This window comes from Acartia tonsa, chromosome 14, assembly GCF_053477335.1.
Source record: "Acartia tonsa isolate MP-2025a chromosome 14, ASM5347733v1, whole genome shotgun sequence".
NCBI lineage: Eukaryota > Metazoa > Arthropoda > Copepoda > Calanoida > Acartiidae > Acartia > Acartia tonsa.
Window position 1 is genome coordinate 28,313,407 of NC_137273.1, and position 12,453 is coordinate 28,325,859.

At 32.7% G+C, this 12,453-nt stretch overlaps 1 protein-coding gene across 1 annotated transcript in view; it reads right to left on the bottom strand.

The window, feature by feature from the left end:
- Positions 1–12,453, bottom strand: part of Tmhs (Tetraspan membrane protein in hair cell stereocilia) — a 56,183-nt gene that overhangs the window by 7,966 nt on the left and 35,764 nt on the right. Inside the window, exon 6 of the mRNA XM_080147112.1 lies at positions 5,037–5,116. Within this exon, the coding sequence (XP_080003238.1) occupies positions 5,037–5,116 (80 nt within the window). The remainder of the gene's footprint in view (positions 1–5,036; positions 5,117–12,453) is intronic.

A 12,453-nucleotide genomic window follows, 5' to 3' on the forward strand; every position in this document is an offset into this window, starting at 1 on the left:
TCACCTGGCACTTTCTGTGAAAGCACCCTGACCTAAAGTGAAATATACGCGGAATTGAAGTCTCACCCAATCATTTATAATTTTGAGCCTATGGTGTATTAAATCAATAATCAAGTTAATTGCAGGGACAAGGATTTTAATAATTAAAAGCAAATGAAATTTTTGCTTTTATGTTTAAAAAATGCCAAAAATACCTTAATGAAAAATCATAATATAATTCTAGTTTTGATGGCCATGAAGGGCTGAAGGCAAAGACCAACATAATTGTTTATGATAAAATACGATACATGTTTTTTTTAATATGGCTCAGGATTCAGAACTGGTTCTAATCCAGCAGATATTAATCAGTTTCGAAGCTTTACTAATATAATTTTTTGGTTATTTTAATTACAGTATAATATTGACACAGATTAAATATTTTTTCGAAAAAATATTCTTTTCTGTCTAATTAGCATAGCCCGTTAAATTCAGGGATAGGGACAGTTGTTCACAAATTTTCATCAAAAGTTTAAAAAAAACTAAATTTGAAAATCTATTTTTACTTTTTGTTTTAAATGAATAGTGAAATGACTCCTCTAGGAGCGTAGCCGCTTGATGATATATAAAGTACATACGATTAATGTAATAATTTCTATGCGTAGCATCTCTATAAAAATTTATTCTCCTTTAAGAAGCGAAGCAACAATATAACTATGGCATATCAGTTTGTTCTGTTTACACCACAAATCGTTTACCTAGCAGAAAGTATAAAATATTGAAAAAGCTTCGTCGCTAATATACATTATACCCACCCCTCCCCCTTTATAGTTACCCATGAGTTAGCTCAATCATCCCCACCCCCCCTTCTTACCGTAACCCGTGAGCATAATTAATTTGCTAATTAAATGCAAAAATCTTAGCTGTGACTCCCAACACGGAAAGATATCCTTTGAAAATATTTATCAGTCAAATTAAAAAAAAAGTCAATGGGCTTTAAAAGTAGACATTGCTTACTTATTAAATCATTCTATAGACATTACTGTCAAATATGACATAAAAAAAGCATGTATCGTCGTAACGAAATCCAAGAATGTCTATCGAAATTTTTAAAAATTTAATTTGTTTTGATATTTTGAAATATATCTTCCTATCCCCCAACTTTGAAAATGAAGATTCGCAATTAAGTTCAGTTGGTTTAATTAGTGAATTTTTGATCCCCAAAAATCACCTTTTGATTAGGAACACAGGCAATGAGGGATTGGTGGAAAATTTATTTATATTTTTTATTGTTTTCTTGTTCAAAATTTTAAATATCATTTAAAGTCCAACCCCCCCCCCCCCCCCATGGTTCAAATATAGCTAGGGATACATAGCTAAATGTGGTTTAATATCTGAACTATCTAAAATAGCGATATGATAGAGGGTTAGTTAGGGTTTCGATTTTGTACAGCACATATTTTTATTTACTATTATGGACAAAAATAAAACAGATTCAAGAAATTAAATATATGGATTTTTGCCTTTTACTTTTAAAGCTTCCGTACTTTCTTGGCATAGTTGGTGTCTTTCATAAAAAGCTATATGTTGTTTATTGATGTAAGCTACTAATAGCAAAGTTTTTTGCATAAAATGGTCATTACTGCTTTATAACGGAAACTTTTAAGATTGTCTGAGTGTATTTTTAATATTATTTTTATCTTTAAAGTTTTTAATCGTTAAACACCTCATAAAAGTGATGTTCATTCACTTTAGCATTTGTCTCTTTCGTAGTGTTTAATAATTGCAAAAAAACACACTATAGGAAACAAATAACAAATGTTGTTTAAGAACTAATTATAATATCCCACAAACGAAAACAAGAATACTAAAGAATTTTGAGTCTGAAATCAGTGAAATTAACAGCTATTAGTATTATAGTACTGATATTAAAAATATAAATTGATATTATGAAGCTTCAATTAAACTTTCAAACATATTTCAGCAAAATAATATATATCTTTTAAAGAAAAGTAAAACAACGTTTTTGTGATTTAATTATATTTATCTTTAACTTCAGAAAGATATAAATTATCTCTATAAAACGTTTTCTAATTTTAATCCTAATACATCTTTTTCTTTACCAAAATATTTATCCCCGTATCTTCAATCTTTATGAGACAACTGTTTTGAACGACTAGTTTTTGCCATTTAAAGTCATATTCAATTTTTGAGGAATCACTCACTCAAATGACCGGTTTCCTTGGACATATAAGACACAAAAAGACCGATAGTACATCACATTATCATGATATGACAAGTTAAAATTATGTTGTAATACTAAAATATTGGTGTCAGAAGAATGTAGCACTAAAAATAAACATCTCAAAAACAGTGTTTTTAAAAAACATATAATGAATTATTGCACAAACTTGTCATACTAAATACCTTAATAAATAAATTTTCTTTTGTCCTTCAATGACGAAATGCCTTAACCCAAAAACAGGCTAGTCTTATTAGAATAAATTCTATAATATTTCTTTGGCTTCTTAATATTTAAAGAAAGTTCAAAGATTGTTAATTGAAAAGAAAATAAAAAAACAGCTTCCAATATCTTTTTCTTCTTCTTTAAAGTTATCTATATCTCAAGCTACATACAAAAAAAACCTTACTATTTTATATAATAGGATTATTCTTTATTAATCCTATTTTTCTGTTAATGTTACTTTATTGGAACGTATAATATTGTATATTTTTGTTTTCGTGCTATTTTGCTTCCGTGCAGTGTCTATAATGACCATATTAACTCGCACTAACGGCAGGATCCAAGAACAATTCTTTTCTTAGCCGTCACAGTAGCTTTCAGGTCTATAATATTACATTAATGTGCTGTTACCGCATTGAATTAGAGGGATTCTTTGGAATGTCTAATGTCACATTCACACGACAATGACAGACACAGACAGACAGACAAACAGACATTCTTACACCAAAGAACGACAGATAGATGGAAAAAAGTTAACTGTCCTTTTATGTAAAGAAGTAAGAACTTCTTAAATTAACAGGAAATATGATCGTATTAGCTTTATTTAAAAAATTCTTGAAAATTTTCATCAAAACAGCTGGATAAATAATAGAAACTCTGAAAGACAAACCTTTTAGAGACCACCGTTTAAGAGGTCGTTAGAACCAGTATGTCACTAAATTTTTCTGACTAATAATTAGTTTCTGGTATAAAGTAATTTATTCAAATCATTACTAAAAGTAGCTAAAAACAATGTTTTATTAAATAGTGAAGCTACATTATAAAGATATGTTTGTATATGTGTCTAAATATAAATTTCATTCCTTAAATCAGTTAGAAACACTAAAGCCAAATAATCCATTGGTAGCCCACTCTATCAAGAGGGTACGCAGACTATAAATATTTTCTATACCTCTGCATGTTTAATTACATCCATTAAAGTTCAGACAACCAAACCTTTCTCATACAGTCGTCATAACTATTAAGTGTAGTAAGTTGTATGTGTTTAGGGCCAAGAATAGCTCAAAATTTAGTTTACCTGTGGTCCACAGATGGCTCTGACCTCATAGTTGTCCCATCCTGCAGAATAGCTCAGAATTTAGTTTACCTGTGGTCCACAGATGGCTCTGACCTCCTGGTTGTTCCATCCTGCAGGATAGTTCAGAATTTAGTTTACCTGTGGTCCACAGATGGCTCTGACCTCATAGTTGTCCCATCCAGCAGGATAGCTCAGAATTTAGTTTACCTGTGGTCCACAGATGGCTCTGACCTCATAGTTGTCCCATCCTGCAGGATAGCTCAGAATTTAGTTTACCTGTGGTCCACAGATGGCTCTGACCTCCTGGTTGTCCCATCCTGCAGGATAGCTCAGAATTTAGTTTACCTGTGGTCCACAGATGGCTCTGACCTTCTGGTTGTCCCATCCTGCAGGATAGCTCAGAATTTAGTTTACCCGTGGTCCACAGATGGCTCTGACCTCCTGGTTGTCCCATCCTGCAGTATAGCTCAGAATTTAGTTTACCTGTGGTCCACAGATGGCTCTGACCTCCTGGTTGTCCCATCCTGCAGGATAGCTCAGAATTTAGTTTACCTGTGGTCCACAGATGGCTCTGACCTCCTGGTTGTTCCATCCTGCAGGATAGCTCAGAATTTAGTTTACCTGTGGTCCACAGATGGCTCTGACCTCCTGGTTGTCCCATCCTGCAGTATAGCTCAGAATTTAGTTTACCTGTGGTCCACAGATGGCTCTGACCTCCTGGTTGTCCAATCCTGCAGGATAGCTTAGAATTTAGTTTACCTGTGGTCTACAGATGGCTCTGACCTCCTGGTTGTCCCATCCTGCAGGATAGCTTAGAATTTAGTTTACCTGTGGTCCACAGATGGCTCTGACCTCCTGGTTGTCCCATCCTGCAGGATAGCTCAGAATTTAGTTTACCTGTGGTCCACAGATGGCTCTGACCTCCTGGTTGTCCCATCCTGCAGGATAGCTCAGAATTTAGTTTACCTGTGGTCCACAGATGGCTCTGACCTCCTGGTTGTCCCATCCTGCAGGATAGCTCAGAATTTAGTTTACCTGTGGTCCACAGATGGCTCTGACCTCCTGGTTGTCCCATCCAGCAGGATAGCTCAGAATTTAGTTTACCTGTGGTCCACAGATGGCTCTGACCTCCTGGTTGTCCCATCCTGCAGGATAGCTCAGAATTTAGTTTACCTGTGGTCCACAGATGGCTCTGACCTCCTGGTTGTCCCATCCAGCAGGATAGCTCAGAATTTAGTTTACCTGTGGTCCACAGATGGCTCTGACCTCCTGGTTGTCCCATCCTGCAGGATAGCTCAGAATTTAGTTTACCTGTGGTCCACAGATGGCTCTGACCTCCTGGTTGTCCCATCCTGCAGGATAGCTCAGAATTTAGTTTACCTGTGGTCCACAGATGGCTCTGACCTCCTGGTTGTCCCATCCAGCAGGATAGCTCAGAATTTAGTTTACCTGTGGTCCACAGATGGCTCTGACCTCCTGGTTGTCCCATCCTGCAGGATAGCTCAGAATTTAGTTTACCTGTGGTCCACAGATGGCTCTGACCTCCTGGTTGTCCCATCCAGCAGGATAGCTAAGAATTCCAATACAAAGACAAACTCCTAAAAACAAATAAATATCAACACTATGAAATTAAATGGATTACTTTTTACCTTTTATAGCCTTATCTTAATTAAGCAAATCGTGAATTCATGTTTTAAATTTTGTAATTAAACAAAAAAGTAACCATTTTGTTTAAATTTCCTATGTGAGACATTGAAAAATATGGCAATAATATAAAGAAAATTTATATTTTAATATTAGTTTTCATCTAAAAAAGAGCTGTTCTTAAACCTACAGAGAACTTTTTGAAATAAAAATTCAGAAATTATTAAATCTATTAATTTTATTACAATTTAAAAACTTTGTTATAAAACAATTGAATCGAACACTACCAAGCACAAATAATTTTTTAAAATTTAAATGAGTCGATTCAAATATTTGCAACATATGCAAAATAGAAAGCAAAACATGTTATGCTCTGTTTTTCATCTGTTCTTCATATTTTAATTATATACTGTTTATGTTTTCTTCATTATGAAATACAAATTTTAAACAAAATATTTACTTGATGAAAAGTTGGAGATTAATAATGAGTTTTTAAAAGTATAATTACAGTAATAAAATGCCAAAAACAAAAATTTTCTTCTCTTAACCAATCACATTATAAAGTCAAGCTAAAGGACCAATTCTTTTCTCAATTGCCATAACCCGATACCCCTGAAATTACATAATTCGTATAAAATATGAAAATTTTGCCCATCACCCATAAACACAATTTGTAGGCATCTCTCAACAATATCAAACTAATATGCGGGTGTCCAAACAAACTTACACAAGATTGCAAATCTCAAATTATTTCAATATTAATTACTATTGGCTACGCCCCTAGAGGCCTCTGGGGGCACTTGAGGAGGGGAGAGGTGAATTTGATAAACCAATTTTTGAACTTAAATTTGAAAAGAAAAAAAGAAACAATTTTTTTGTTTGGAGGGGGTAATTTTTCTAAGGACTATTTCTAGAGGCTGGTGGTACTCTCCTCCAAAATATTTTTAAACCTTCCCTGCAAAGGAGAACCCGATCGGTTCAGCCGTTATCGAGATCCTTCGGTAAAAACATACAGACACTTAGTAATTATTTAGCCAAAAACGTAAAAAATACATAACCATAACTTTTATTTTAAAAAAATCAGTCTTTCCAATGAAAATTGCGTAAAAAATGCGTTATCTAAAATCAATGTTGGAAAAACTGCACACCCAAACTAATACTGTTACTTTATCTACTTGTAAATGGCTTCACGCCCAGCATTTGGGTGCTACACCTCCAGGAGAGGGGAGAGGTATTCGTTTTTTCTTTTCTTGAAGGGTAAAACCTGCCAAGAACTAATACTAAACTTCACAGAAAATATTGATATATCAGCCAAGCAGTTTACGAAATATTATTGGGCATACATAAAGACATAAATATATAAATAACAAAAGTTACTTTAGAGCAAAAATTAATATGGGGGGGGGGGGGGGGTGAAATGGTATTTAATCAAACATAATTATCAGCGAGTGCAATATCACTACAAATATTTTGAAATATAATTTTGCATAAATCTATCATTTAGAATTGATCATTAGATAATCTAGCATAAACATTTGAAGTCAAAGGATAATTCTTCTGCTAAACTAATAATATAAAAGTTGGGGGGGGGGGGGGGGGGATTCGGGGAGGGTCTAAGATAGTTTTGAAAATTTGGACCCCCAAATTTAGTTTTTGGGGATTATTACTTTATTTTCTCCCGTTTTTATTAGATGTTCTTGGGAGTTTTAGAAACATAAATACATTTTCAAGGAAGAGGGGAATGAACTGATTTTAATCCAGCGCGGATTAATGTAAAGCTTCCTAAAAAGCAAATTACAATAAAATTTTAATAATATGTCATATTAAAACTACAGAGTGAAATCAAATCTTACTAACAATTGAATTACAGATTAGAAGATCATTATAGTAGCTGTTCTACTGTTAACACTTACACACAAGGTCAAGAATCAAGATAGAAACTGTTGATTGCTTTTTTATTGTCTTAAGTATGCCGGTTTCTTGGAGTCTTAATGTTGATTTATAACATCAGATTTTATGTTTATCACACTATACTAAAGTTTTGAGGAGCAAAGCCACTATATAGTTGAGATATAGCTGGATTGAACGTGAACAGCTGTAGAAACTAACTTTTAAAGAGGTTCTCTTTATCAGGGATCTAAAGGGATAAGACAATGGCCAATTAATTGATGTACATCCCAAATGATTATACACAAACTTCTCTTTTCTGTAGGTTACAATTATTGATTGAAACGTTTGGACACTCTACTTAATGAATCAACCAACCAAAAATTCATTAAAAATAAAAAACGTTATAAAAAAACTTTGGGGACTAGTGTAATAAACAGCCCAATGTCCCCTTTCTTCCTGTCTCTTATTACTTAATCAACATTATTGTCAATTATTTGTTCCATAGCCTATTAAATAGCTTAATTTAATGTTTCCGAACATAATTACTTGTATTATGTTGCTATTGGACAAAAATACCCTTGTTTGAGAAAACTTGACTAAAGGAACAGCCTGAATTTGAAGGGCAAAGATGAACAATGTTCAATAAAATGCAGGGAAATAGGGAAAATTCACAGGGGGGAAATAAAAATCACACCGCCCCCAATACCAAATTTGAATTAAATAGTTCTTTTTGGGGTATGTTTTGATGCCTTTACACAAAAATTCCTGTTACCCCTTTCCCATCTTATTTAAAAAAAAATAAAATAAGGGGGGGAGGTATTTTTATTACCTAATAAGCAAACAAACGAAAAACAACCTCTTACTGCTTTAATGTTTCAGCTCAACAAGGTACTTTAATGAGAGAAAAAACACTGTAATTTTCTTTCCATTGCCTTCTCCCTGTAAAATTGCTGAAAAGTTACAGAAATAAAAGGTAAATAAATTTATAATGTTGTTAACCGTTTTGAATATGGACTATGACGGACACACTGACGGAAAGTGTCTATTATAGGTCCTAGGACAAATGCAGGAGTCCCAAACGCCGAAGTGGAAACTAAACCTTACCTAACCTATTTCAAACTATCTTATAGGTTTTTAAATACCTAACCCTGCGGGGGGCTTATTTATATATTCATATCTTAACCTAACCTAACCTGTATAGAAATACTTAATTAAATTAATATTTTAACACTCCTGTGTTTGTCCACTCTGACGTTTGGGACTCCTGCGTTTGTCCTGGAACCCTATTATAGAGTAGTTTCACAGATATGTTTTTGTAGTCTATTTACCAACTTGAACATCCCTGAAAAGAAACATACAGTTGAAATAGCCAGTCGATAATATAAAATCACTGACAAAAATACAGAAATATAATCATTGCTAATTCTACTCGGTTTGTCCCTTGTGTGCGGTCTTTTTAAGGTCTAGTCCTTAAGATGTTAAGCTTTTCTGTGTTTTTTTCATGTTTTTGCCATTAGATAACCATAAACTAGATGTGATATAAAAAGTTATTGTTGTTTTTCAACAAACTTCACTATTGAAAGATATTTTTTAGAGTGTAAATTTGAATTTGCACCTAAATGGTTATATCTAATCTTTATTTTTGAGTAGCCATTGTTCAGTCATACAGATAAGACAATGGAGGATAAAGGGAAAAGAAGGTTGCGGGTAAAATCCGTAAAGGTTGTGTGTTTCAGGTTAAAAACAGTAGTAGAACGATAAAAATTTATGTTAACTTTTTAAAAAAATTTGTTGTCTATAGTTCCTTTCAATAAGAAATACACATATTTAGTGAATATTATCGTTCTACTATATATTTTTAAGCCTTAAAACACACATTTTTACGGAATTTCACCGCAACCTTCTTTACCCTTTATTAGAGTCCTATTCTATTTTCTACCCAAACAATTTTAAGCTTCTAAATTAACTGACTAATTGCAGATTCATAATAAATGAGATAAAGTAATGGACGATAGATCCACAATGATGATTTTCAAAAATGCTGAAGATTATTAAAGTCTCTCAACAGATTATGACATCTTACGATAAAATAACCAATGAAAGGCCAGCATAAATTTTACCATTGGTCAATTACAGTGTATACTGGCCTCTCATTGGCTTTTTTATCGTATGACGTCTTAATATGTTGAAGGACTTTAATCATCTTCAAAATGCTCATTCCGAAGATAAGAATAATTGCCTAGAAAGTTTTTGTGCCAACGAATAATAGAGCATTTTATCACAAAAAACTTTTGGTACAATTTATTATGATTTACAGGGTAATGTTATAACTAAATAAAAAAATATTGTCTTAGTAAAGACTTACAAAATATCTTTATTAACGTCGGACAGATAGAAGGATTTTATACTAGCAACGCTGCTTGAAATCATTAAGAAAATGTTCAAACTGTTATAACTACAAGTAAATGTTTATTAAAGGAAATCCATTAAATATAGTTTGTAATTATTTTCAAATTAGAGCTTTGAACCAGGACTCGGTAGCCGCATCCGCAGGGCCGCAAATACAGACATTCATACAGTTATACACAATCGACAGAAAAGGCCCAAAACGGCGTGTATAAAAATGTACAGCCGAAAAGTAATAGCTGCTAATATTAACCAAAACAGTAGCTAAACTTATTCTATTAAATCAACTCTTTTTCAACATTTTTTATATATGTGCAACTGCAGCCTAGCCGACAGTTGTACATAACGCAGACGCAGAAAAATGTAGTGCTTTCCCTCAAAGTTACTGTCGAGCACTGGCTCCCGCTCCTATTATTTAAAATAAATTAAATATAAAGAAAGTTGTAGTTCTTCTTCCTATGCCTAGCCCCTGCGGGAGGTCTTAACCCTGGGGTCTTGGTCTTAACATGTTACGTCAGAATTTAAATCATGTACATATTATTTTTTTTTTTTAAGTCATAAAAAGACTTTATCATGGAAAGGCATTAAATATGAAAATATCAACATTAAGAAATTAATCCTATAATTTTTTATTCCAATATCCTAGTAAAACTAAAAAATAAAAATAAAATAAAATAAAATATAGCTAAAATCATTATTTGTTTTAAAACAAATCTCCTTACTGAATGATATTTAATTTATCTAAATTTATTCGCTTATAACTTTAAATCCCCTCCCCCTTCTACCCCCAACTGTATTTCCAAACTCATAGCTAATACAGAACGGATAAAGTTTAAGTGTTATAACTAAAAAAATAAGCAATCTACTCAATTACATATCCGTACGTCCGTCCATTCGAATGTACAAAGAAAAGAACTTGCTTTAACCTATTGCTTATTTGAAAATTTTTGAATTTGAAAAAAAACTATTATTTGCAATTTACTTACAATTTTGTTTAGACTCATGCATTAAAGTCAGTTCTGACAATCAACAAGTTAATGTTCGTTTGTTCACCGTTTTAGATCTTCGCTTTTATGGATGTTGTCATCCTTGTTCTTTCTAAAATGTAGGCTCCTAATATAAACAAATTTACTTATTCCTAACTCCCGAATCATATTGCTTATAAATATTTATAACCGAATACCAAACCCAAATTAATATTGAAGTCAATATGACAAGTAGAACTATAAATTACCTTCATGAACTTTTCTTCAATGTAAAATAAATCTTTTTATCTTTCCTTTATCACAAAGTATTTAATCTAAATTCTGTAAATTACACTGGTACTCAAAGTTTTATAACTATGTTATCTTATTCGTTGGCCGTAAAACTTTGGATAGTTTTATTGAATTTTGATTTGTTGATTCAAAACTTGTAGTGTTGAAACATTTTAACCGATTATCTTCTGAAAGGGAATACTGTTTATCATCATTTGGGATGTATATCAATTAATCGTCCATTGTCTTATCCCTTAAGATCCCTATGTGGTCTCCCTAATATTGCATATTGACCACAAAGATATTTTTTTGTAATAATATAATAATATTTTGTTTAGGTTAGGTTAGTTATCTCCAATAGCCGGACAAACGGACAACATAAAATATATCCAGACTAATTCTAATGTTATTGGTTAAACGGTGATTTCAGAATATTTGTCCTTGAAAATTTTGGCAAGGTAATTAATACTTACTTCAAGACGAATTTATCCCAAATATTATCATGATCGACATGATCGACATATGTGTAATTAGTTTTGGTTAGATATAGGATGGTTATTATTATTAGGTATAGGACAATGGGCGCTAAATTTCACCTAGATATGATAATATGATGTTTTCCTTGGATAGAGTAAAATGACACACAGAAAACTGTCCCGAATTTGTATTAATTTTGAGGAACAAGACTCCAGTGACGTCATATTTTTCTTTCCCGAAAAAGGGAAGGGGGGAAGAAAATCTCTTCAAAAGAGATGGGGAAAACCCCCTTTTCTCCCATCTCTTTTTTCTTCCCCCCTTCCCTTTTTTTTCTTTCCCCCTTCCCTTTTTCGAGAAAGAAAAATATGACGTAACTGGAGTCTTGTTCCTCAAAATAAATACAAATTCGGGACAGTTTTCTGTGTGTCGAGTAAAATTATTTGTGGATAATTTTGGACATGTTACTTTATACTAAAAATCCAAAATATTTTTTTGGGGGAGGGGGGTATTTCTGCTTTAAGTTACTAGTTACCCCCCCCCCCCGTAGCGTATTATATAAAGTATTAAGATTTTTTTGTAACTAAGGATCTCGCTAACGGCTAAACCAATATGGATCTCCTTTACTGCGAATCTTCTTATCAGATCCAGAGATTATTTTAGGCTGTTTTATTTTCATAAATAAGTCTTTGTATAGTTTTAGGCTATTTTTCTGCCTTTCCATATCCCTTTGAATATAGAGCTTCTAGATGATATAAAATAAATGAAATTTTAGATTTAAGTTACCTAAAATATTTTACAGAACCACATTGAATTACAATATGTATCTATCTATGTATATTTATCTTTTATGTTGTATCTATTTGTAATTCTAATGACATATAGGTCCTCAATAGACCCAATCATAGCTATTTCAGTCCTTTAGACTATCAATTTCCATAACATTACAGCAGAATATTAATTTACTTGAGCCAGAAATTTTACTGTGATTTTAAACATTGATAGGTAAACTTCAAACAAATTTGACCTTCGTTACTTGCAACAATACCATAATGTATACAACACTGCCAGGGAGGGAGAGGACATTGGGCTGTTTAATGCACTGGTCCCCAAGGTTTTATAGTTGTGTTTTCGTATTCATTATCGTAACAACTTTGGGGACTTTGGATTAGATTTAGGTTGGTTTATTAAGTTGAGTTCCAAACCACTAACTGTAATCTAGAGAAGAGGTAATTTTGTTTAATATCATTGGGAATGTATTTGAA